The 27,957-nt window shown below is 40.6% G+C and overlaps 1 protein-coding gene across 1 annotated transcript in view; it reads right to left on the bottom strand.

The window, feature by feature from the left end:
- The window catches only part of LOC124776791 (discoidin domain-containing receptor 2-like), a 289,032-nt gene that overhangs the window by 35,619 nt on the left and 225,456 nt on the right, over positions 1 to 27,957 (bottom strand). The window contains exons 10-13 of the mRNA XM_047251933.1: positions 25,766 to 26,007; positions 21,051 to 21,201; positions 15,155 to 15,234; positions 7,876 to 8,019 (exon numbers count right to left, since the gene is read on the bottom strand). Of these exons, the coding sequence (XP_047107889.1) occupies positions 7,876 to 8,019; positions 15,155 to 15,234; positions 21,051 to 21,201; positions 25,766 to 26,007 (617 nt within the window). The remainder of the gene's footprint in view (positions 1 to 7,875; positions 8,020 to 15,154; positions 15,235 to 21,050; positions 21,202 to 25,765; positions 26,008 to 27,957) is intronic.

Below are 27,957 nucleotides of genomic sequence, written 5' to 3'. Positions count from 1 at the left end.
ATATTATTAATTTAACTTACGAATTTCAGTGTCACTCCCTCCTTATAATTACAAAAATATTTTCATTGTGTCTTCAAACACTTACTTGGCATAAATTTTGAATATTCTTGATGTAACGAAATAATATTAGCGGGAAAGTGCTTGCACCACTTCCGAGACACTTAACTGACAAGCACTTGAACTGAGTGAATTACTTATACAAGAATTACAGCGCATCTTTTTCGGAACGTGTGCACGCTGAAAAACAAAACAAAATAAATCAAGGGTTATTCAACTACGTAGATTTTTTTGCTCTGATATAGCAAACTCAATATAAAATGTAAGTCTGCAGGTTCAATATTAAATGTTTGCGATCGTTTAGCACTAGCGGGTTGTGGCCGATTTGTAGTCAGTGACTGCCCAGTAAAACGTTGGTTTACATTTTTCTTCTACAGTTAACCAGAAAATGATTATCACATCAATGTATCAGAAGTAGTCAATAATGACACTTTGAACGAAATATCATTCTCGACATACGGGGATATATGGCACTTTCAATTTAACATTGAGCTTCATTTAAGAGCAGTATGACTGAAACTCATGTAATTTTGCGCCAAGCACCACGTATTCAGATTAGAATCAACAATGATGTGCGTCATTTTATAGCGAGATATTTGGAATTATTGAAAGAAATTAAATTTTTTACAAAAATACATCTCAGTTGCAAAGCATTATTTGAATAAAGGTATTTTCTGGGACAAGCGCATTATATTTTGCGGATTCTCTTTATACGAAAATGAATAAATAGATGCTCACACTTATGATAGCGCGCTGAAAGATAAGGCCTGCAAATTTTTAATGTGAAAACTCTCAAAGCTAGTTAAATGAAACAAATGTTATTAACATTCTGCATCTTCGTTCTTCGTGAAGACATATTCGCAACCCTCTACTCCTACAGGCCTCCGAATTGTAGCACGCAAGATGGCGGTGTTGAACATAACTGTGTCGATGCGTGAGAAACAATATGCTGTAATGGACTTCCGAATTCGAAGAAATCGTCCACACGTGGAGCACTTACTCCTTCTACTTTATAATGCCAGACCACACATTAGCACTGAGACACCTACAACAATTCGACGCCTTGGGTTTATTGTCACCAATCATCTTCCATCCAGTCAAGACTTTTCCGCATCTAAGTTTCATCTACAACTTGAAGAACACCTTCGATGACTTCACTTTGACGGTGATGAAGCGGTGGAAGCAAAGGTGAGGTTGTGGCTCTGTCAACAAAGTCAAACACTGAACGGGGACGGTATCAACAAACTGGTCTCTCGTTGGGAGAAATGTGTCGTCGCCAGGGTGATTCTGTTGAGAAATAAATCCTTGAGTTTTTTGAGGCATTACCTCTCAGCACGCCCTCGTACCAGTGAAAATCGACCTGGAACGTAGCAAAGAGCGTTATACTACTTTTCTATACTAACAGAGAAACCCGGCGTTGCGCAGGTATTTATTTACAGCTGTGCATGCCTTGCAGCGTATGAATTATGTGTCGTACAATGATATAATTCTGTATGTACATACAGCCACACATGTGAAAACTGTCTGCACTACTTGTTACGAATGGAATAAGTAGCAAACGTCATGCATGATGCGGCAGTTTTTCACCCATCTCATTCTTTATGACGTCACGACTCCTAAACTGGGTCGTACAATGCTATAATTTTGCAGTTGCATTCAGTGGTTTATGTGCATTCTGTCTGCAAAGTGTGTCAAGAATGCAGTGAGTAGTAAAGAAGTTGTAAGTAATGACATGCCTCATAAGATACTTTTACTGATTTATAAATACCCTCAGCACATTTTACACATTTTTTACACTATATTTACGATTTATTTTCATTCACTATATAACTCTGACTACATACAAATCACTGTTTTTATTCACTCACTGCACTACTTTTTCGGTTCCTCCCTTCGTCACTGATAAACTGACGTTCGAACCCACGGCGGGTGTAGTGGGACGCGAAATTGAAGCGGTACCCCTCCACCAGTATGTAATTTTTGTAATATTTGTAATGGTTGTGAATTGTCTAAAGTTTGTATTTATTTTTTATGTTTCATGTACGGAGAGGACGGCCCAACGAACAGAAACAGCATCTTCGTTGCCGGGACCAGAGAGAAAATTGCTGGCCAGTATACGTCGTGGGTCGACAGACAAAGAGCAACAGAAGATCCTGAAACCGAGTTGTTGCGTCGTGCTTCTAAAAATTGAAAAATTGTGATTTTTTAATGTTTTGTACACCAATGACGTCATAGAAAGTTTAATCATGTGTAAATGTTCAGTCCTATCCTATCAAGGTTCAGGTTCACGTCTATATGTAGGAAGATAATAAACTAGGGTATACTACAGAAGTTTAAATACGTGTTCCGAGAATTTATTTATGAAGAATTATGTTAAGTAATTTGTTTGACAAGATTATTAATTTTTGACAGCGTTCATCGCGAGTGTGATTCTTGAAAGTTTATTCAATATGGTTTTTATATTTGTTAAATCAGATACCTTGCATTAATATAATTTCTGAGGAGAAACAAACCACATCTAAATTGAAAAAGTTTACGCAAACCAATTGGACTGAGTGACGTAATTCAGCGCATACGACTCAAATGATGATGTTTTAATTACAGTTTCGTTCGAGAACCATTTAGAGACAACTTAAAAAGAACTTAAATAATTATGAAGTGTGTTGTAACTGACGTAGGTGACGAAGTCTGCACATGGTCATATATCAAAAGAAAACCATTTATACAAAACTTACGTCGTTACACTACACGGGTCATGCTTTATATCCCCTACTAGTTGGTATCCCCACCAGTGGCGAATTTCAAAACATACCAAAATGACTTCGAATGGTTCACAATGTTCCAGAGAATTCCTCAACATTCGAGAGTGTTCCGAAATGTTTCATAATGATCTGGGATGCTCCGGAATGTTACCGAATATTTTGGAATTTCTTCAAATATTCCAGAACATTCTGGAACGCTCTGATATGCTTTAAAACTCTCTGGAATGTTCTCGAATACTCTTGAATGTTCTGAAATGTTCTAGAAATTTCTAGAGGGCGGAACCTCCCAGCCTTACAGCTTCAAAAGCACACCCTTAAGGTAAAAACGGGAATCGTCTTCATGGATGGGGTTAGAGGGCTGCCACGCCATATAAATCCCTTGACTTTAGTGGGACTCGTTTTTGAGTTTTGTGGCACGCACATTGTACATTTATTTCATAATATATATTGGTTATGACAACAGGAAAACTGAAATACTCGCATGTGTGAACTTTTGCGTGTGTAATCCTTGCTCTAAAGAAGACTTAAGTGACAGCGCAGAGGGTCATTGTTACTAAAGTTTGAAAACAACGAAAGTTTGACAAAATCCCCTTTATTTATCTTTTACATGTTGGATAAATCATGTTAGGAATAATGGCTCAAGATGTATAACAAGAAAACAGTTGGTAAATAAAGAAAAGAGAATGAGTAGCACCAAGGACAGAACCTTTGAGAGCCTTTCGCTTCACAGTACGCAACTTAAGGAAATTTTTCTAGGATTACGTTTTTGACTATGTGTATGTGATTAAAGACCCATGTCTTCCTCAGACGATAAAGCGTTGAACTTGTGGCTAGACTAAGACTATTGTTCTCGTACTTCTGCGATTTGGGATACAGTGCAGCCAGCACAAAAGTGCTGGACTGAAATTTCCACTCTGCGCTGATATGAAATCAGCTGATAGCTGTGGGGACAGGTCTTGAGTCGTGCCTGCGTAGCTCAGTCCGTAGAGCACATGCCCGTGTAAGGCCAAGATCTCGAGTTCGGGTTTCGGCTCGGCACACAGTCTTAATCTGCCAGGAACTTTCATGTGAAACACTGCCGAAACCCACTCAGTCTCCATGTTCACAAACTTTGCGCGTTCCTCGTATTAAAAGCGTCATGCAGTCACCACAAGGGTCTGCAATGTGACAGGCACTTTGCAATTGGCACAGAAATGTCATACAATTGATACCAGGGAACTTACTCTCTTTTACGGATTAGAGGAGCAAAATCGTGATTTATTATGCCACCATGTGATTCGAATCACGGCTTTTCCATAATAGGATCTGAATAATTTTAATGCTGAACCCGTGTTAAGTATCAGACGGTGGCAAATTTTGTGAAGCCGTCCTTTCTAGCTGGTGAGAGGCCCATTGGTAACAGAAATACGTAAAAAAAAAGAAAAAAAAGAAATCAATTATGTTGATTGAGGTTGTCAGATGATCCGCAGTAACAGTTCTGAATCCGATTTTAATCACGAATACCATTTTTTTCTGTTTAGCAGATGTCATCTATTCTTGAAGTGCAAGTATGCTCCGAGCATTTTACTGCGGAAAAATACAGCCCTGTACGAATTCCAGAGTCTGGTGCTTCAGAAGTATATTCCTTGAGAAACACCGAATACACACGGAAATTGAGTTTCTCTCGACGTATAAAAGTTTAAACAACTTTCTGAAATGCAGTCTGGTTTCGCACTCGAGAGCCGACAATATTCAGACAGGTCAACACCCCTTCATTTTTTGCTGGCCGCGGTGGCCGAGCGGTTCTAGGCGTTTCAGTCCGGAACCGCGCGACTCCAACGGTCGCAGGATCGAATCGTGCCTCGTGCATGGATGTGTGTGATGTCCTTACTTTCGTAGCGTTTAAGTAGTTCTGAGTTCTAGGGGACTGATGGCCTCAGATGTTAAGTCCCATAGTGCTCAGAGCCATTTGAACCCATCATTTTTCAAGGGCACAAATGCATTTGCACATGCAACTGCAAATTTAATCATATTTATTATTTTAAATTTCTGGAGACCAATTAGTGTTTGGCCTACTATACTACATTAAACTGCCAATTTATCAATGAGTGTTTTGACAGCTCAACCGATTCAGAGCTTACTTTCAAATAAGAACCGAACATTTCCGATGCGTGTATGTTTTCACGCCTTGGGATGACAGTAGCCGTAAAATCGAAATAATTTACTCATTCTTCTATATTTCTCGGTCTATGTAATACACCTGTTCCAGCTTCCCATATTTAACTTCGTCTGTGTCTCCCGACCTTTTTGCATCTCTTCTTTCTTAGGGCTTTTTCTTGTTTATGACGTCTGGAGCTTGAAGCGTTGTTTCCATTCTTCTCTGCACACTTAACCTTCTCATTTAAATTGTAAATTCTCAGTTCTTCCTGGATATCATCATGAGCAACCTTTGATAGTTCTGAGAAATCTCATTTCTGCAGACTGTATGTCAGTTTTATATCTTTTTCTCTCAATTCCTGAATTCGCTGTTATAAAGTAGCACAGGCGCTGCCACTGTTATATACAGTTATGATTTTCTGACTTTTCTAGTTTTCTTTCTTTATAGTTTTATTTATAGTCCTGCAAACGCGATGTTGGTTTTCTTTTTTGTGTCTTTGCCTATGTCTAGACTTACTGAAACTGTAGACTTCCTCAAGTACCTTTTTTTCGATAACAGTCTTATCGACAACTGTCAGTTTTCCGTAGTGAGGCACAATTTTTTGTTTAAGTAGCAGGTATTTTTTGTTGTAATGTTTTCTTCCCAACTTATAGAACTTAAACACAGGCTGTTATAGGTCTATCTCTGTATTTTGTAATACAGTTACGTTTTCGGCACACATTGTAGCATTTATATGGTAGTCCTTTTCGGTTGTATACCTTCGTTGACTTCCTTCTTCCAGTTTCTTGTAAGTCCTTATTATAGACGTTCAGAAAAGTCAGTAACATGTTACATCGCTGTGTGACACATTGATTTGTTGTCGTCGTATTCTTTTATGGAGATTCCGCATTTATGGTTATTGATATTTATTACTGGCTTTACTTATTGGTGTCTCCGTATAGGTTCCTTGATTACCTGCAGAAGATGCATAGCCTCGCGTCCAGTATTGTCCATAGGCTATCATTGCTAATGACCCGATCAGAGGCTTTTTCGAAGTCAATATATGAAATATGTATTTCTAAATTGACTACACGTCATTCCTCTAGAATTCTCCTGATAACTACGAGTAATAGTAGTCCCACTGCACGAAGGTCCTTTCCTTAATTCACTTTGCTTTTCTCCCAAAGAAGCATGTGTCATTACTTTCAAAAATTGTTTATTATTCTTGAGTAAACTGTATCAACTGCAATCGAGAGGCTTGTAACTTTTTAAAAAGTAAATTGCTTGGACGGTTTTCCAATCATTATGGATTTATAACATTACTATCATTTTTTAGATAAATTAAACAGCCTTAGTTCGCACAGCGTCCTTCCATGCTTAAAAAGTCCAACATTTATTCCATCTGTGCGACAAATTCTGCGATTTTTCAAACTTCTGACAACCCGCTGAAATTCATGTAAGGTTACTGTATTAACTGCCTTTTAGGGCGTTACCCATTCTGTATTTATTCAGAATATTATAAATTCTTATAATGTCGGATCCACAGTTCTTCATTAATGACTATAATTCTAGCATTATTTCTTTTTGACTGACTTAAGTACTTTAACGTTTTATATACAGAGTTTGTTTCCCATGTATATAATGTTCGATATTTGTAATTAATTTGTTCCAAGATTCTTGACGTGTTTACTAATTACTTGCTTAACATGGTTCTTTTTTTTCTACTCCGACTCTGTTTCTTGTGCTTTTTTCTAGTACGAGCTCATAAGCCTTTTGTTTCCCCTTCAAGCCTCTTCAGTTTCTGTGTCCATACTTATATACCGATATAAAATATAGACTGGCAATGGCAAGGAAATCGTTTCTGAAGAAGAGAAATTTGTTAACATCGAGTATAGATTTAAGTGCCAGGAAGTCGTTTCTGAAAGTATTTGTATGGAGTGTAGCCATGTATGGAAGTGAAACATGGACGATAACTACTATGGACAAGAAGAGAATAGAAGCTTTCGAAATGTGGTGCTACAGAAGAATGCTGAAGATAAGGTGGGTAGATCACGTAACTAATGAGGGGGTATTGAATAGGATTGGGGAGAAGAGAAGTTTGTGGCACAACTTGACTAGAAGAAGGGATCGGTTGGTAGGACATGTTTTGAGGCATCAAGGGATCACAAATTTAGCGTTGGAGGGCAGCGTGGTGGGTAAAAATCGTAGAGGGAGACCAAGCGATGAATACACTAAGCAGATTCAGAAGGATGTAGGTTCCAGTAGGTACTGGGAGATGAAGAACCTTGCACAGGATAGAGTAGCATGGAGAGCTGCATCAAACCAGTCTCAGGACTGAAGACCACAACAACAACACCAACAACAACTTATAACCCTCTCATTTTAACTTTCTCTGCTTACCAATCGCTTCAAAAGCATCTCTTTAAACACACTCTTGTAGATGGTTCCATTCTGCCTACTCATCATCTTCAGTTGTAGTTTTCACTAGGTATTCCTGTCGTCTCTAGTGAAACAGTTTCTTAATGCTCACTTCATCGTCATAAACATACCTTGAACACTTCTTCTGAAGAATGTGGTTCCTTTCTGCAAATTTCTTCCATCCTTATATTAAACTTTTGGTTTCAACGAAGAGGAAATGGTCTGAATCTTATACATCTTTTCCTCCATGTACCCTTATATCCTGCACTTGATTATTCTGGTTTGAGTTTACGATAAAGTAATCTATTATCGATGTAAAGGATTCTACACGCCACGTATTTTATTAATGTATTTTTCCCTAAGAAAGAACCATATTTTCAGTTTACTGTAAGTGTCGAACTTCCTTAACTCCCGTCCATTATCACTAATGATCTGTTCTCCGAAAGTGGAAGCTACTTCCGGTACAACATCAGTTACTGATTTTGGAATGAATGTATGCTTACGACGACGAAAGTACTCTACCTCTCCCAGGTGGCAGGAGCCAACCCTTTCGATGACCCTGAGGCACTCCCTGGGCACCTGCGGCAGCGAGGGAGCCTCCTTGCAGCGGTAAGGACGGTCCGCCACGGGCACGATGTTCCAGCTCACGGCGGGCGGCGTCTGGCGCTGCAAAACGTTCAGAAACACTGAAATCAATGTTTCAGAAAAATTACTCAGTTCTAAACAATACAGAACGAAAATCTTAAAAAACAAGTAAAAAGCTTATCCTCAAGAAAAGTAATGTAGAACCAACGGAAAGTGAAAAGGAAAAAAAATATTTGCTTTAATGTATAGTTGCACTTTTATTATGTCTACTGGCCCGATTTCGGCATCATGGACAATCATCGGAACGTCCCCTGGTGCCAGTCGTCAGTCTCATTTCCCAATTAGATGTGCCAAATACTGTGGAATCTGTGACACACCAACTTGGGAAACGAGATTGACGACTGACACCAGGGGTGCCAAAATAATAATAATAATAATGAAAATGCCACTATACATTAAAGCATAAATTTTTTTTGTAATTGTGTAGGTCACTGTTGCAACCGATAGTATGTCGGGAATATGTAATATGGAAAGTTAATAGTGAGTAGTTTCCTACTTACTACGTGTCTTATTATTCTGCTCGGTACCAAGGTGTATAGAAAATCAGGGGAACGAATTAACAGGTGAAGCAGTCAATGAATGAAGCATGCAGTGTAATATTCCTGCCCCCTACGTGCTGTGACCTCGCTGCTCAGGTAGAGTTACTTGTAGATGGGAAGAAGAGTGACTGAAAGTCCCATTCATGCCGTCACAGACGAGGTGTGCTCCACCACGTATAGAACGCTACCCTATAATGTATGACTTCTATCTGCCGCTTGATGATTCTTCAGTCAGTGCTGTTTGTGGTGCTTCGGTCACAGTATGAAGCAATATGGTTGGCTGTGCCTTACATTGAGATAAAAGGGCTAGTTTATCTACACCTCTTCAAGTTATATCGGCTGATAAAAGAAGAGTGTGGGACGACATTTAAGATCCCATGAAATGCTGGACGTGTCGTGGGCGATACGTCATTGGCCAATGAGCACATGCTTAGATTGCTTGGGTGGAAGTCGACCGCATCTTATTCAAAGCAACCGTTCTGCCATTTGCTTCAGTCGATTTAGGGAAGCTTAAATGCGTATGACGCGAAGAGGATTTGAACATCGCCGTCCCGAATACACGTCCAGTGTGCTGGCCACTGTGCTACCTTTCTCGACAATATTTCTGAGAGCAGCTTTTAATATGTTATCTGCGTTGCTGACTCATTCAAAAGTTTTGCAAGCGATCAGCGAGTAATACACCCTTTGCCATTACTTTAGTATTCCTCATGTATTATTTGTGTGTTACTTTAATTTTTTTTTCCTTTTAGCCAACTTGCAACGTTTCACTGATTATGCGACATGTGTCGAGTCAGAGTGGAAGAAACTGATCACAGTTTTACATAAGACTGCCTGCTACAATTATCCACACTTGTAGAGGTTATAGTGGGAATATACATGTTGAAGTTACACGTAATGGATGTCTGAATGTAACTCATTAAAAGTCACACGAAAAACAAAATCGACATGAGTTATAACTCTCATTTCGTATGTAATAGCCATGTATGGTAGGCTACACATACTAAATGATAATATATTACCAACTGACATTAGAAACTATTCTCTATTTCCAAGCTGTCTAGTGACTACCATTAGACTCCACCAAGCAGATCATAGAGAAAGCGCCGTGCCACTACGTCAGAATTAACAGCAATACGTAGTTCAGCAGAATGCGTTTTGAAAGAATTTTGCTATCATCAGTTGCCCATCTAATATCAATAAATTAATATTTGTTGCTTTGCGCTCCAGCTAGGATCACACACAACAGCAATAAAAACATCACACCTCACATTCAACTGTCCCTACTGATGGGTTTTATGAAACCTGCAGCGCCTTAAAATACACGGGCGAGAGTTTCATAATTCCTCACTAGCTTAAAGCAAACTACTGGGCCTAGAGAAAAAAATTAAGAAAATCTTTTTCTAGGAAATTTAATGTAGTTAAATTTTGTGCAGGAATATGTTTCCCTTAGAGGCCATAGCTTTCGCGTTATTCACCATAATCGTACAAAACTGACCTTCAGCTGCACCTCACTCTCATACTCATTCACCACCGGTCGGAATTTCTGGTAAGTCGTTCACGGCACTCCCTCCTGACACTGTAAAAATGTTTGCGACTGCACAAATTATTTCCCACATTCGACCTCGTTTGGTCTTCATTGTTGGCCTTACTATGCCACCAGCTAGGTCGAGCAATTACAAATTTTATAATAGACATGTGTGATATATTACCCAACAGTTTTGTGAATTTTGGCACTGTAAAGTAAACAATAACGTTGTTCTATTCGTCAAGCCTTCTGACCACGAAACTGATATGCTTGTAAGGGTTAAGTTTGGATAGGATAGCAAACGGAATCAGTTTTAGCGTAAGGTTACGAATTCGTTTTTCTTTTAATGCCTCACGGGAACATTTAAATTAATAATGTTAAGGAAATGGCCAACTATGCTGGTGGTGTAATAACTCAGTTAGTAGAGACTATAAAAGGTCGAATATAGGGAATAGCTCGTGTAGTCGGAAATGTTTGTACAGTGTTAGGCGAGAGTGTCACAACAATACACTAGAAATCCTGACTGATGAGGGGTGATTGCGAAGGTGGAGGTGGATCTGAAGGTCACTTTTGAAGGTTTCTCTTGAATAACTCGAAAACCGTTGCCGCTAGCGAAGAAACATTACAGGAAAAAATGATTACATTAAATTTTCTTTTTTTGTAGCACTAACAGTTTGCTGTAACGAGCGAGAGAATATGAATATTTCACACGTGATTTTTGAAGGCGTTGTGGATTGCATAAAACCCTTTGGCAAGTGGAGCTAAATCACCCTGTGTAGCTTAGCGTATCATTAAGATATGGGTACCTGATGACAACTTAACACTGCCAAAATGCAAGTGCGAAACCAAAAGTTATTATTAAACATGACTGAAGCGCCAAACTGAGTTCCTTATAAAATTCGTAAAACAGAGGCGGTTATCACTCGCATTCCATGCAACGAAAAGAAAAAAGTTAAAAGGCCTGTCGTCGCTACAAGAAGTGGCTCTGGAATGCTTGGAATATGTCTTATTGAGCGTTACTGAAGAAACGCTGCCTCAGCATTTTGCAGATCTCGTTCGAAACCATATCGATTCAAAGTCGGACATTTAGAATTGCTCCATAGGGATTGTAGCATTGATTCCCCAGTTTTACTATCTTAGTTTTCTTATGTAGAATTATAAAGAGGCTTGTTTACAAACTCCTACACCATCAGAAGACGAGCTGATTGCACAGGATATCAGTTCTGCATTAAAATGTCAAATATTTGTGGGCGGTTGTATTCAGTCTCATTATACGGTCACAATTTGTGGAACGAACGTAATGTCTATTGCATCGGGCTACGTTTCTACATTTCTTTGCAACCTACTTACTAATGATCCTATTTCAAGCCTATTAATTTTCTTGTCACATGTAAATCAATAGTTTCTGGTCATATGCAAGTCGAAAACGTTATAAACAACGTCTCCTACAAAACAAATGCGTAGTAAACACTGTGGAACTTACTATGGAAGGAAAACCATCCTATTTTACTCCAGAAATAAAATAAGAGGAATGCGGTAAATAAGGACCTTCATTGTTAATAGTTGGGTTTGAGGTTGTGATTGTTTTTTTTTTTCAATTCGTAGTAATTTTATTGGTATTAAATTTCATAAGTAGGTATGCCTTTCATGTCGCACGACAATTCGTTCATGAAAGATATGATTCTTTCTTCAGGTTCTCCTATACATTAATCTATCCCACCACATTTACTTTTGGTTGGTATTCTTACGATCCCATCAAAACACGTGTGAGCGAGGATATGGATAAGGTAAGCAGGAAACGTCACATGTTCATGACTGCTGAGAGACGTTAACATTTTCCGTAAAGAATCCACGTGAATGGAAAATTATCTGAGCGTGACACATTCAGTGACATAATGTCAATGAAAACCTCTCTAAAATCATTGAGTCAGACTACGAAATAAATGGAATATGTGTAGTAACACCATACGTTAGAGAAATGGAGGAGCATTTTATCATAAAAGTCATTAAATTAATCTAAATAAGTTGCAAAATGTGGGATTATAGGGACGAGTGAGTACGGTTATCAGGTCACAGACATTTGACGACAGTTTTATGAGCCGATGACTGTAGTTACCCAAGATACAATTATTGTAAGCACTATAAAAACTAAGAACCCAAGTATTGGCCATTTAGATACCACAAAGTAACCCAATAATGGTTTGAAAACCATTCGTTCTATAATTTGAAACTCTATTTTCTTGCTGCAGGTTGTTCTGTTTTATTTGCGCTCCAGATGTGTTCTGCCCATTATACCAGTATTAAAGGCATCTTCAGTGGTTTTAACCTGAATTTACATTTAACATGAAGGTGAAACTCGTCTGGAACCCAAATAAAAGAAGTATTAGCTTGCATCAAGCAAATGTCGTTTTAATTTATAAAACGAATATTTATATATTTGCTGCGCAGAATGGTATTAACAGAAGGAGTTTTAAAAACTCGAAAGCCGTCATATGGATAACAATATACCAACAATGACTGTACAAACAGCTTCTACTACCGAGTGGAAATATTTCAGCTATTGGCCTAAAAAAGACTCATGATTTTGCGCAAAACCTTATGACGCTGTTAATGTTATATGATAAACTATGTCGTTTCCAAATGATCGTTGACACTGTTAATTAACTCTACAGCATCTCTTCTCGTTTTTATGAAATATATACCAACGATCTCTGCCTAAATAAATCAGGTTATTAGATAATTTGTAAGACTGCGTTATTTTCAAACATGCTTTTGCTACGTTTTGTCATGTGTTGTCGTTGTTGTTATTGTTGTTCTTGTCGTCTTCGCGGGCTGCAGTCCAGGAATTGGTTTGATGCAGCTCCCCGTGCTATTCTATCCTGTGCAAGACTCTTCGTCTTCGGATAACTAATACACCCTATATCCGTCTGAATCTCCTTACTGTATTCATCTCTGGTCTCCCTCTACAATTTATATGGACCACACTTCTCTTCAGTACTAAACTAGTGATACTTTGATATCTCAAAATTGTCCTTTCAACATATTCCTTCTCTTAGCGAATTTTTCCTCAAATTTCTTGTCTCCCCAGTTCTGTTCAGAACCTACTCGCCATCCACACATGTAACTTCAGCATTCGTCCGTAGCACCACATTTCAAAAGGTTCTATTCTCTTCTTTTTTAAACTGTTTATCGCCCATGTTTCATTTCCATACACGATTACACTGCAGAAAAATACATTCACAAAAGACATCCTACCTTAAAGCCCATTATGGATATTAACAAATTTCTTCTGCCAGTTTTTCCATTCTGCTGTAAAAAATTCGTACTAGCAGAAACGTCTTTTTGGGGAATTATTACATTCTTTTTGAAGTTTGTTGGTATTCCCCCTGTCTCATACATTCTGCCCACTCGACGGAAGAGTTTTCTCTTTGCTGGCTCTCCGAATGCTGTCAGTAGTTCTGATGGAATGTCGTCTACTCCAGGGGCCTTGTTAGATCTTTCAGAGTTATGTCGAATCATTATCGTAGAATTCTCCCATCTCCTATTCATCTACATCCTCTTCAGTGCCTGTATTATTGCCTCTAAGTTCATCTGCCTTCTATACATTCCTTTCACCTTTCAGCTTTCCCTTCATTGTTTGCCGGCCGGAGTGGCCGTGCGGTTCTAGGCGCTACTGTCTGGAACCGAGCGACCGCTACGGTCGCAGTTTCGAATCCTGCTTCGGGCATGGATGTGTGCGATGTCCTTAGGTTAGTTAGGTTTAAATAGTCCTAGGCGACTGATGACCTCAGAAGTTAAGTCACATGGTGCTCAGAGCCACTTGAACCATTTGAGCCTTCATTGTTTAGAACTGGTTTTATATCTGAGGTCTTGATTTTTATACGTCTTCTTCTCCTTTCTCCAAAAGCGTCCTTAATTTTCCTGTAGGCTGTATCTACCTTCCCCCAGCGAAATATTCATCTAGTTCCTTACATTTGTCCTCTAGCCATTGCTGCTTAGCCGTTTTGCACTTCCCCTCAATCTCATTTTGTAGACCTTTGTATTCCCTTTCGCCTGCTTCATGTGTCACATTTTTATGTTTTGTCTTTTCATCAGCTAAATTCAGTGTCTCCTGTGTTATCCAGGCCAGCCGCTGTGGACGAGCGTTTCCAGGCGCTTCAATCCGGAACCGCGCTGCTGCACGGACGCAGGTTCGAATCCGGCCTTGGACACGGATGTGTGTGATGTCCTTAGGTTAGTTACGTTTAAGTAGTTACAAGTTTAGGTGACTGATGACCTCAGATGTCCCATAGTGCTTAGAGCCATTTGAACCATTTGTGTTATCCAGGGATTTCCACTAGGCCTTGTGCTTTTACCTATTTGATCATCTGCTGCCTTCACTGTTTCATCTTTAAAGCTACCCATCCTTCTTATAATGCATTCCTTTCCCCTGTTCTCGTCAAACGCTCCCTCTGGTTCTTTCAGTATATCCAGGTCCCATGTCTTTGACTTCTTACCATTTTGATTTTTCTTCAGTTTTAATTTAGAATTCATAATTAACTGTGATCAGAGTTGCCATCTGCCACTGGAAATTTCTGACGGTTTAAACTCTGTTTCGGAAATCTCTGTCTTGCCATTATACAATTAATCTGAAAGCCTCCGGTGTTTCCATGTCTCTTCACGAATACAACCTTCCTTCGTGATTCTGTGTTTCAAGTGTGGTTAAAATACGCTGTATTCAAAATTTTACCAGACGGCTTCCTCTTTAATTTTATCCCCCCAGTCCGTAATCTCTCACTGTTTTTCCTTCTCTTCCACTTCCTACTATCGAATTCCAGTCCTCTGTCGTCATTAAATTTTCGTCCCCCTTAGCTATCTGAATAATTTCTCTTCATCTTCTATGAGTGTAAAATATACTGAACGATACTAGAAGTAGTCAGAGTCCCAACTCAATCCGATGCACACCCGTATCCAAGGCGAGAGGCGGAAAAGATTGTAAATAGACACTGACCGGGCGGCGCTCCTTGGGCGCCGTGTGGCAACGCCGGCCTTTGACGTGGCGCGGCGAGGCGAGGGCGGAGGCCGGGCCGCCGCCGGGCGCCGCCGTCAGCTGCAGCGTGTGGAAGTGCCGCGCCGCGCCGCCGCCCGACTCGTCGTCCAGGCGCACCACCAGCGACTGCACCTCCACTGCGTCTGCGCGGGGGGCAAGACCACGTTGTAGTTCAGCCACTGCTGCTTCAGGCACCGTCAACCAACAAGATCAGCTGATTACGTTGAAGAAATGAGCTGCGCACAGTGCCCTATGAATGCAGCGTAAGCACTTCACGTTTCCCGAAGTTCCAGATAAGTTTACTGCGTCTACAATGTCTCTATAAATTGGAAAAGATAGGGTTTTTGTTTTGTACATTTATATTCCGGTTGCTATGAGTTTACTTACCGGTCTGTGTATTTATTAGTAGTTCATTGTCACTATTTGTGTTTACATACTATCATTTTGTTACTTCGGGATAGTCAGGGGAGCTATGGTGCTTTTGCAATGCCAGGTGGAGAATGGAGGGGTAAAATGGAATTGAGCGTTTGGCGTCATTGGCAGGGAGACACCTTACGGGGCAGGTCCTGCCTGCCGCCTTGGTGCAGGTCTTATTACATTCTACGCCACATTGGGCGACCTGCGCGCCAGATGGGTATGAAATGATGCTGATGAAAACACAACACCCAGTCCCTGAGCATAGAAAATTCCCGACCCAGCTGGAAATCGAACCCGGCCCCATAGGACGGCAATCTGTCACGCTGACCACTCAACTATCGGGGCGGACAATGAAGGGGTGACTCCAGTGGAGCCGGCGAGAAACAGTTTCGCCGTTTATGTGGATAATGCCACTGGACTGAGCACAGCAAGAAAATGGTTTCCTCGTTTTAAGGAGTATCGTTTTGACGTTAGTAACCTTCCACGCTCAGAATGACATTCGGGAACTGCTAATGATTGCCTTAACGCATTAGTCCACAATGATCCACATCATTATAGTCAAGAACTGAAATAAGCGATGGACTGTGATCATTCTAACTTCATGGCCATTTGCGTGCAATAGGGAAGGTTCAGAAGCCGCTTGTGTTGATACCGTCTGCTCTAATCCAAAATCACAAAAATCAGTGGATGGTCATGAGTGCATCTCTGCTTGTTCGTCGTCAATTGTCTCGTGAACAGAACAGATCATTCCTATCCTGTGTCATTACTGGCGATGAGAAATGACGTCGGTATGCAAACATAAAGAAAAGAAAGGACTAGTTAAGCCCAAACAAACACGAAACTCCTTGTGCAAAGACCTGCGCGCACCCACAAAGGATAATGATTTTGGAACAGCAACGTTGTTGTGTACCACGAATTGCTTCGCCAAGGTGTAACCATCACCGCTGGCATTTACTGTCGACAACTAAGACGTCTGCAAAAACAACGACTAAGAAGACTGTAGTGATGCTACTCCAAGAAACGGCTGCCCGCATTCGGATAGACTGAGTAAAACACTATACAGGAACTGGGTTGGGATGTGGGAAGTCATTTCGCACCCTCCTTATCACCTGATCATATGTACTGAAAGTTTCACCTTTTCCGCACACAACCGAATTTCCGTCAAGGAATTTATTTTTCGTGTGAAAATGTTTTCCGAACATGGCTCGACGAGACCTTTGCTTGAAAACCATGTGATTTCCACAGTTACGCCAGCGTTGGCAGAGTGTCGTGAATAGTGAAGGACAATATATTACTTAATCAACGCATATCGACATGTATCTAAAGGGGCATAGCCATCATCGTCCGTCTCAGGAGAGGGTTATGTTGAATACGCTAATGGTGCAATGATTTTCGGGCAAGAACCACCTCGGCTCCGATATTAATCATGCCGCGAATGTGTTAAGAAGGAACGGATACATTCCGTGGCAGTGGATCAACGCATCGAGGAAGCAAACACGCGACGCCGTCTAAACAAACCAGGAGGACAAATACATACCGCGGCTTCCATTCTGTGATGCAACAACTAGTAACCAAGGTATAACCCTAAACATCCAGGGAATCACACGAGTCTTCCGGAAACATAGGAAAATTAAAGAAATGTGGCGACTTGCTGATGATAATTTCAGCCTCAGACTACCAAAGAATTATAATTTTCCTTGCGAGTGTGCAGTAGTTACGTAGGGAAGTGTATAAGGGCAATTGGTGATTGCGGTGTTAAACAACTCACGTTAAATACAGGAAATTTGAAAAAAATGATTCAGTGGTGGCCGAGCACAGCATGTTGAACACAAGATGGTGTTTAAACATTTGGCATATATGTCCCATACGTCGAACAGTTGGTACTGTGTGTTTAAGGGAGCAGTGAAGATTATACTATCTTATAACAACTTCAGTGAAATACTGGCTGTGCACTTAGCAAATGCGTGGAAGCCTGCACTTGATAAATAAAGAACACAGAGGCAAGCTTCCCACAGTTTGCCGATAAATGTAAGTGATGGCGCGGCAAACAACATTGGACAGCCAGCGCAAACATAATCTATGGACGTAGAGGGCTACTGAATGAAATGCTTCCTCTGGGCATAAATGTTGGAACCTCATGTGAATGATCCTCCCCATCTACTCTTATGTCAAAGTTGCTTGGATCTCCCCCTCTCCAAAATTCTACAGTTCTCCTGAAATACTGGAAAGACTCCACCTGTCCCTCCGCATTAATTACCATCCCCACCTCGCATCCTTACTTCCCACACTTTCTACTCTTCCTGCAGCACCTTCAGCTACAATATTTTAAACGCAAAACCCAGTTCCAGTAACCACTATCCCTCACACTAAGCTAATACCCAGGTCCCTGCTGTGGCTGCTGTGCTTATAGCATATTCCACCTCCCGTGACTTATCCTGACGTAATTTAATCCGACTCCCACAAACAACAATGATCTCTCCAGAGATACACACCTCTTTTCATAGTAGCCACAACGTTCCACCTCACACTATTCTTCAGCGTTCCTCCATCTCCCTTCCTCCAGCTCACCGAGTTTAGGTCGCTATCCGCGATTCCACATGGCTCCATAATCATATTCATCACACCATTTCTATCGTTATCATGGTCATTTTCATGCAAAATCTGTATCCCCATTATACCATATCACTAACGTTACCATCAGTGATTTGATTTTAACTGTAATATAAATTCATATAAACAGTTTTAAAAACATAAATATTGTCCAACAATGTGATTATTTTATAATTGTTTATTATCGTTCGTTTTTTATCTATTTCAAATTATGTTCTGGCTGGAGAGCTATTCCATTCGTTACCACCCGCCCCTCCGTGTGGAACTAAAATAATAACAAAAGAAAAAAACTGTTTCACGACGTTCACCCCATTATGAAATTACTAATGGAAAGCTTGGTACTTTCACGTGGCAAGTTAACCCATAAATTTTCATCCCAGGACTCCATTGCAAAAAGCTTCGTAGCTATAAAATTGCTAATGCGTATATAATTTTTGTTATTATACAGCTTCATCATTGTCGACAGTTTTCGACTCCAGTAAGTTCGGTCTAATCTCAGCATGATTTATTCAGTGGGATCGCGTTCCAAAGCCAAAGCACACATGTATCCGAAAGTATCACACTCCACTGTCTGTTCTAGGACAACACATAACGACCCGAGCCAAGAAAACCTGCCAAAATCTTACGACATTGTATGTCCCCGGATTATAATCCGTTGAACTGTTGTTCTGCTTTAATTTTTTCTACACTTCATATCTAGTTTCTCAAATTAAATGATGTAGGTGTTTTGAAAACCAACTGCGATATAGTTGTAAACAGAAATGACTTCCACCTAATCCGCACTAAACTACAAGTTCCTGTCACAAAGTTTATGGCATAGAAAGTAATATTAACCTATTACACCATTCTTCAGTTCATTCATAAGATGCACTTTCCCCAGAAGTCAGTATTGTTACCGAATTAAGAAATTGTCTGAATGGAATACTTGAGAAATACACCTCTTTACTAATTGTCAAATATTTACGTGATTTTCAATGGTTAGTTGAACATGTGATTTTTGAAAGGAACATAGCTCACTTTTGGACAGTTTTGAGAAAGACGCAAGAAAACTAACATATGCTCTTTATTTTGGACCAAACAAGTAGAAATGTTTTTGAGGAAATAGTTAACCTGGAATGGATTATGGGGCACACTGTTCCTTGACCATTGCAGTGTTCTTGAACGAGAAAAATTCCTTGGTGTCCCAGAAGTCTTTTCCTGTTTAGAAGCATTCATAAAGCATAATATGTGACACTTAGATAAATACTATTAATCTTGAATTGCGTTTGATATATTCAAGATTTTGTGTGCATACGTACTTTCTGTTACTTTGTTTGTTACCGGGAGCAGTAACGTAGCAACAGCGGAATGGACACCATCTTCGAACGACATGTACTCAAGCCAAGAGAAAGCCCAATGTATCCTCCTATATCACGAGACGCAGTCACCAAAAACAGTCAAGAGAAAATTCCAGACGGCTTACCATAGACAGCCATCAGCCGTTAAAAGTGTCAAGATGTGATATGCGAAGTTGAAAGAAACAGGGAATGTATGTGATCTCCCTAGAACAAGGAAGCCTGGATGTAGTGCACAGATCATTCAGACAGTGAGAGACGTCTTTGTGAGAAACCCCAAGAAGTCCGTTCGCAGCGCCCCACTGACTTGCAAGTTCCGAAGACATCATTCCACAGCATTACACAAACAATCCATTTTCCATGTGTACAAAGTCCAGATTGTGCAGTCAGTCCAACTAACAGATTACAACGTTCGTTATGACTTTGTTGTTGCCATTCTGGTGGAGAATGAGGAAGATAATGACTACCTGAAACGTCTCCTTTTTTCGGATGAGCTACATTTCATTTGAATGGTGTTGTCAGCCGACAAAGTGCTAGGATCTGTGGGTCTGAGAATCGCCACACGGTGTTTGAGATCCAACAGCACTCCGTTTTGCTGAAACTGTGATGTGGTCTCACGCACAATAAGATCATAGAAACTTTTTTCTTCAGTGGAACAACCATCACAGCCTATATTTATCTTTATATGTGTACTACAGGTTGAGGACATTCCGTATATAATTTTCCAACAAGATGGTGTGCCAACTCATTGGGGTCATATATTCGTGTCTATTTGCACACATTTCAAGGTAGATGGATCAGGCGTGTTGGTTCCATCAACTGGCTTCCACGATCGACGGCATAATACCGCTAGATTTCTTCATTTGGGGTAATATCAAGGACCATGTTTTCCAAAACCAGAGAAGCATATGAAAGCATCACTGCGTAGAATTTCCGACTTCATGATATCCATCCGTCACGAAATGTTGACCAACACGGTTTTGGACTCGCTTATCGTAAAGATATCCTTCGGGTAACGAAAGGAGCACACACTGAAATTTATTAACTGCGTCTGTGTACGCAAAAACTTGGATACGTTAACTGCTTTCAAGGTAAGAAATACGTGCCTGTGTGTCAGATTTTCTGCCTAATGCGTGTTTGTAATCATGGAAAGACTTGTGGAACACACTGTTCAATAACACGACATCTCTGGTACCTTTTAACTATGAAGTATTGATTTCTTACATCTGTGTCCCAACTTGACAAAAATACTCAGGATTTTGTTTCCATGTTTTCAGTTTATTCTGAAGACGAAATGTAGGACTTTTTGGTAATTTTAAAACCATGGAAGACTTAATGGAAAATTAACGTTCCTATGTTCCTTCTAGTAAGATTAAGATAAGACAAAAATACACGTGCATTGACCTTTAATTAAAAATCAACGGCCCTTCGTTTCACTTATTGTAGTACGCGAATGGTGAGTGTTGTGTCATGAAAAGGAGGTAGTGCTTTCGAACGCATTAGTAGCTTTGATCTGTTCCCCGAAAGAAATGGTTAAGCCCATCTGTGGTGCGCACGACGCCGTTTAAAGGCCGGTGGAGAAGTGAAACGGGTCTTACCTGTGTGCGACGGGAGAGTATCGTAGCGGGCACAGGCGACGCCTGAGAGGCCGACGTCCCCGCCGATCGTGGTGGACGGCGAGCACGGTGCACACTCCCTGGGAACGATGGCACCTCCCGCAGGGCCAGGCACCACGCTAAGCAGAAGGTCCTAAATCGGAAACCACACGCGTTCAGCTGTACCTCCTACCTAATCACATCAGCTTCTACATTATAAAACACGAGTCTAGTAGAAACCATACACACTTATGTGATCATCTTTGTAATTCATGTAAATTCATATCTCGTGCAGTAACAACAACTCTAGAGGTTTGATTATCTGTATGAAACTAAAGGGTCCCAAGCTAACTAAATTGCAACATTGTGCTAAAATAAGACCATTTCCCAACTACATGCATGACATTAACACATACAGGGGCCAAATTCGTGACGTGTTAATAGCTAGTTTCTCCAACGCGAGCTTTTAAAACTACAATAACAGGCATTGACACTATGGGGTAGTGGCATCGCTCTGGAGAGAAATCTATCCACGCATCAGTCAATGCTAATCACAATTGGTTCTGATTCATGGTGCTGAATTAATTGGGATTGCAAAGATAACTAAAGCATCTCATAAATAGTAGACTCGTTTGTAACTGGTTGATCTGGGGAGAGAGCATGAGGGACGAGGCGCACGTAATTGTCATGAATTCACTGAAATGCTCAAAAAGCCAACTGCGTTCAAACAAAGAACGGCGAAATGCCATAGTGTCCTTTGGACATCAGGGCACCTTAATGCTATAGAGAAATGATGATATTCAGAAGCGCCCACATAACATGCAACTGACTCAGAAGCTAGAAAATAGTTCAACGTGAACACAGTCCAAATCATAACTGAGCCTCCTTCTGCCTGAAAAGGATGTTTTACACACACAGAATCCATAACTTCATGGGCTATATGCCACACTCTTACGCGCACATTAACTCGGTAAAACAAACAGGAACCCGTGCTACCCGTCAACACTCTTTTATGGTCAAATTCCGACATGTCAATCGTTTATCTCTTTATGTAGATATCAGAAAGGAGACGAGCATGTCGTCAGATACTGAAGTTTATGCCATATATTTGTCTCCGTGTTGGAGTGAAAGAAATGGGTTCTTCCCTTCCCTCTTCCAAATCGGCATCAACACGACTCACAGTACAGCGACGGTCTCCACGTACAGCGCTCCAGGGCTGGCGTAATTTGCGTTAAATCAAACACTTGTACTCTCCCTGTGCGGCGGTTTATGTTGTTGGAAACACTCTCTCGGCGATACTGATCACCAACGCTAGAATCGAAGTTTATAGCAATCTCATATATGACTCATTCTAATTATACCCCACTTTCCAACTCAGTTAGGTCTGCAAAGGACATGCTAGCACTCGCGCCGTACACCGCAATTAGCAGCAACATTCGTGCGTCATACATGGTAGTTTGTTGATAAGCGACAGCCTTTCCCTGACTTTTGAATACTTATTTTATGAAGATTGCTAATCGACGCTGTTGGCGTTGTCTGATATATTACATTGCATGCACTTTCAGTAGTATTCACCATTCGAGCAAAGCAAAAGGAGTTCAATGTCACAGGTCTAAAGATCCAGCCTTCAGTTACTAGATCCTTGAAGACAGGTTAACTACACTGACGGAAAAAATTACAACACGAAGGAGTTGCGCGACGTATATTAAAGTTGATATGTGTCTTTCTACATCTTAAAGATGATGTCTACTCAGATGTCTTGCCAGGTGCATGAGCGATGCGCTATTAGCGCCACTATGAGGATGTAAATAAGGTTTGCTTTAAATACACCCTGTCACTGTCGTGAACGTTAGTTATCTTTGAGATTGGCTGTGGTGAGTTGATGTCAGTCAAGAGCGCCTTAAATGTGACAACACTACACTGAGCTTGAGCGAGGTGATGTAGTGGGACTACGAGAAGCCGGGCTTTCCTTCCGCCGTATTGCAGAAAGGCTAGGAAGTAAACTGTCCACTGTACACTATTGCTGGCACAGGTGTTCAGAAGAACGTACAGTTGCAAGTAGATTGGGACCCAGACGGCCACATGACACTACTGAGAGGGAAGACCATTTGAGCAGCAGTTGGCAACACATATACACACCGCAGTGACAAAATGAACCAATCATTTACTTCATGGACAGCTCCGAGCCATACACCCTGTGGCGTGCATTCCACTGGCTCCAAACGACCGGTATTTTCGACTTCAGTGTTGCCAAGCAATAGGTCATTGGAGGTGGAAATGGAGGTCTGTTGTGATTTCTGATGAAAGCTGGTTCTGCTTCGGAGCCAGTGACGGTCGTGTGATGGTTAGAAGGAGGCCAGTTGAGGATCTGCAGGCAACCAGTCCCTGTGCTAGACATACTGAACGTACACTTGGAGTTATGGTCTGGGGTGCGATTTCCTATGACAGCAGGAGCACTCTCATGGTTATCACAAGCACATTGACTGCAAATTTATACGTTAATCTAGTGAGTCGACCTGTCGTGCTGGCATCCATCAGCAGCATTCCATGGGCTGTTTTTCAACGGTGTAACGCTCGCCCAGAGACCAGTGTTGTAACCCAAAATGCTCTAAAAAGGATCGACATGTTGCCTCAGTTGCTCGGTCACCAGGTCTATCAAACGGTAATTCCGGCGTCATCCACAAATAGCATTAAGCGCCTCTGTATTGACGAACGAAGCGCAACATTCATGGAACTCTATGGCACAAACTCACATCTGCCACGTGTACAATGCATGCACGTTTGGATGCTTGCATTCTACATTCTGACTGCTACACCGGTTATTAAATACTAGCATTTTACATTTTCAGTGGCTTATTTCACGTTTACGTTAACATGTGACCTCGCAATGATAGTCACTGAAATATATTACCTAGAGAAACACAATTCCGAAATTTCATTACTCTAATTATTTTTTTGTGTGTGTGTTGAGACTTCTTTCCGTCAGCGTATATACCACTGTACAAAATGTTGCGTGAATACACGGCAATCGACCAGTACTGTCCATAAGTGAGCCTTAGTATCAAGTAGGTGCGAAACGATTGGTTGAAGCAGAACTTCAGGAATACCTTTAATGGTTACTCGATGAAACTATATTCTGATGCTGTTATTACAGTTCTTGGTACGAAAGTGAAATGCTAATTTTGGTTCAGCTGTATCACATATCTGACTGAATAATTATGCTCTTTTCCACTTCCAGAACATGCAGGATGTTTCAGAAGTGATGGTCTGTATTCAGGGATATGACAGGAATGATAATTCGAAACAAAAACCCAGATAAAAATGGGCTCTAAAACGCATACCTTATGAGCTATGTGCAATTCTTGATCCTCCATGGCGTGAAACGAATCTTTTCTACTGGAAGCTCTTTGCGTTGCATATTTTGGTATGTGGTAGTATGGACCAAAACAAGGAGAAAACGTCCAGTAAACATGTGCTCTGAGATGCATAACTTAAGAGCTATGAGCACTTGATCATCTTCGCTACTCTGAACGCTCTTCTAATCGTAGGCGTTTTAGAGTCCTTATTTACTTGACTATTTTGTTTCGATTGATTGTTCCTGTCACATCACCGAATATTGACCAACGCTTCTGAAACACCCTGTATAATTCGTCTGAGTAAGATGCATCAAATAAGTTTATGATGCTTTTAAGTCATACAAAAATGTAGTTGAACGACTGCAGAAGCTACATCAGTATTTTCTAATATTCTCTCGGATATTCAGGAGTTGGGGTTGTCGTAATGGTACACCCTATATACAACGCCACTGGCATAAACCCAAAAATATTTCAAAATCATTATACACCGGGAAAGTTTAAAATCACGCTATCTCTGTGTATATATCGTTCCAATTCGTAACAGCTGCCATTCCCTAGAGTAAACTACAACAGTGTTCTTTTTTTCCAGAAACACTCACATCATCCGTAAATTCAGTAAATGTCGACAGTTGTATCTTGTATACCTTAGGATTTCAATAACCTTTAGTGTTGATCTTGACAACGAAGGCTTCGAGCTAAAAGAATATATCAATATATCACTATCACTTATTGAAAATGTTTTTTACAACTGAATGAGCTTTCCGGCATGTTTCTGTCACTACAACATGTCTACCATTTTTGAATTGCTGGTCACTAAGTGTGCACCTTACAAGCAATGTCCGTCACTGATCACATAATTAACGATTTCAGCGGAAACTTTTATCGCTTCTTTCCAAATTTACAGTGATAATTTGTAATAACTTAAACCAAAAAAGTAATATACACGAATAGCCAAGGGAACTCGTTTTTATTGTAGTCCAAATATGTCTGCTGTCAACAGATACCTTCATAATAGCTACCAACAGAAACTCAGTGATAATCGAGAAATAACTGCAGTTTTATAAACAGGATTTTCGAAAGGTTACAGCACCAGATAAATAAAATGGGGAGCGATTAATCACACAGAAATGTCAAAAACATATAATTGCTGAAGTTCTGAAACAGAAGTGACGCTTATGAAAGAAGTAATAAAACGGGAAATTACTTCTATCACAAAATTGTTATGCTTTTATTCTGTATTTAATAGAAAATTATTTTTTATACAGTTACGTTAAGACTTTTTTATTATGTCTGGTTATTTTCCCTTCCTTAAATCCCACTAGAATCATCTGACCACAAAATAGTAACACATTCCGAACTGACCTTCATGTTGAGGGTGACTCCGCTGAAGGGGTTCCTGAGCAGCGTGGGTGAGGAGCCGGCCTGCATCTTGTGCCTCCTGCTGAGCGCCAGGATCACCACGAAGACGACGAGCAGCAGCAGCATCACCGCCGTCAGCACGCCGATCACCACCTCCACGCTGCCTCCCTCCTCACTGGGCTCCTCACGGGCGTCTTTCATATTGGCGTCAACGGGTATCTCGTTCACGTTCACCGTCGCGGGAACTGTGTAAAACGTTATAAGTACAACTATCGTTGTGGCAAAACTATTGATGGTCAGACTTATGCAACAGTAACAATGACAAAAACGCCTTCGTAACTTGATTTCTGAGATCTAAACTAGGCAATTCACGCTGAAAGTACATGAAGTGATGATTTATGGCAAAATAACCACCATATTCTTTTCTATATCTTCGTATCAGCGTAAGAATTAGGATTACAGCAGAGATGTTTTATTTTACAGCGCACCAAAATGTTTCCATTAACTTTGGCCTTATAACTAATTAGAATTATACAGGCTAAACGATGTAACTTGGACACGGTCACGTTAAAGGTATCGAAATGGTGTTTCTGGCAAAATTTTCTTTATTTTCAACAATTTTATCTTTGTTATGCAATTAAACACTTAAGCAGTTACATTTATATTAGGTTTAAGTAAAGAAATATTTACATTTTAACTTCACTGGATATATGGTGGAAATATGAATTGGTATAAGAGCGCGCGAAGGTTGGAGAGGGTGACTGTTGGGGTGCTGTGTTACTCGCTTCTGGTATTATTTTCCCTTCAGTGGAAATACCTAGCAGGGTTCGTTAGCATTTGCATTTAGAATATTGCTTTGCTATACAAACCGAAAATTTCACTGCAAACCTCAGAATAGATTGTTTCCAACAAATTTCTCAAAACCATTAGCGAAAATACATCCATCCACTTACAAAATGTTTCACTATCACCATAAAAAAGAAAAACCGGATACTGGTGTTAACAATACAGTACTGTGAATTATTTGCACCTTTAGGAACTGCCATTTTCGCAAAAATTCGTTTCAATTTGAGCCATTTATTAAATATCACTCACTAACTTTCGCTTTCAAATAACGCTGAATTGAAATGAGTTGTGTTTCAATCACAGCACATTTCGATTTGTGTGCGCGTGTGACAATGTGCGTGTGTGTGTGTGTGTGTGTGTGTGTGTGTGTGTGTGTGTGTGTGTGTTTGTGTGTGCGTGCGGAACAAGGGCACAGCCAGTTTTTCGTTCAAGGTATCGCAATGGCGTTTCTGCCAAATTTTCTGTATTTTCAACAATTTTATTAATTTATTTTATTTATTGTGTTTATCAACAATGATGGTGGGCTCCTACGCTCACTTTGTTTCCTTATCTACACTGAAGCGCCAATGAAACTGGTATAGGCGTGCTTATTCAAATACAGAGGTATGTAAACAGGCAGAACACGGCGCTGCGGTCGGCAACGCCTATATCAGACAACAGGTGTCTGGTACAGTGGTTAGATAGGTTACTACTGTTACAATGGCAGATTATCAAGATTTAAGTGAGGTTGAACGTGGTCTTATAGTCGGCTAACAAGTGATGGGACACAGCATCTCGACATCACTGCGGCCTGAAAACTGCAAGAACGTGACAGAAATGCAACGCTTCCACAAATTACAGCAGATTCCAATGCTGGGCCACCAACAAGTGTCAGCGTGCGAACCATTCGACGAAACATCATCGATATGGGCTTTCGGAGCAGAAGAACGCCTCACCTGGGTCCGTCAACACCGACAATGGAGTGCTGATAACTGGAAACATGCTGCCTGGTCGGACGAGTCTCGTTTCAAATTGTATCGAGCGGGTGGACTTGTACAGGTATGGAGACAAACTCATGAATCCATGGATCCTGCATGTCAGCTGCTGTTCAAAATGGCGGAGGCTCTTTAAAGGTGTGGGGCGTGTGCAGTCGGAGTCATATGGGACCCCTGCTATGTCTTCATACGACTCTGACGTGTGACGCTTACGTAAGCATCCTATTTGATCACCTGCATCCATTCGTGTCCATTGTGAATTCCGACGGACTTGGGCCATTTCAGCAGGACAATCGAATACTCCACACGTCCAGAGTTGCTACAGAGTGGGTCCAGGAACACTCTTCTGTTTTCAAACACTTCTGCTGCCCACCA

Source organism: Schistocerca piceifrons, chromosome 1, assembly GCF_021461385.2.
Source record: "Schistocerca piceifrons isolate TAMUIC-IGC-003096 chromosome 1, iqSchPice1.1, whole genome shotgun sequence".
Lineage (NCBI taxonomy): Eukaryota > Metazoa > Arthropoda > Insecta > Orthoptera > Acrididae > Schistocerca > Schistocerca piceifrons.
The sequence above is the reverse complement of the archived record's forward strand: the minus strand, read 5'-3'. Positions and strand labels throughout refer to the sequence as shown.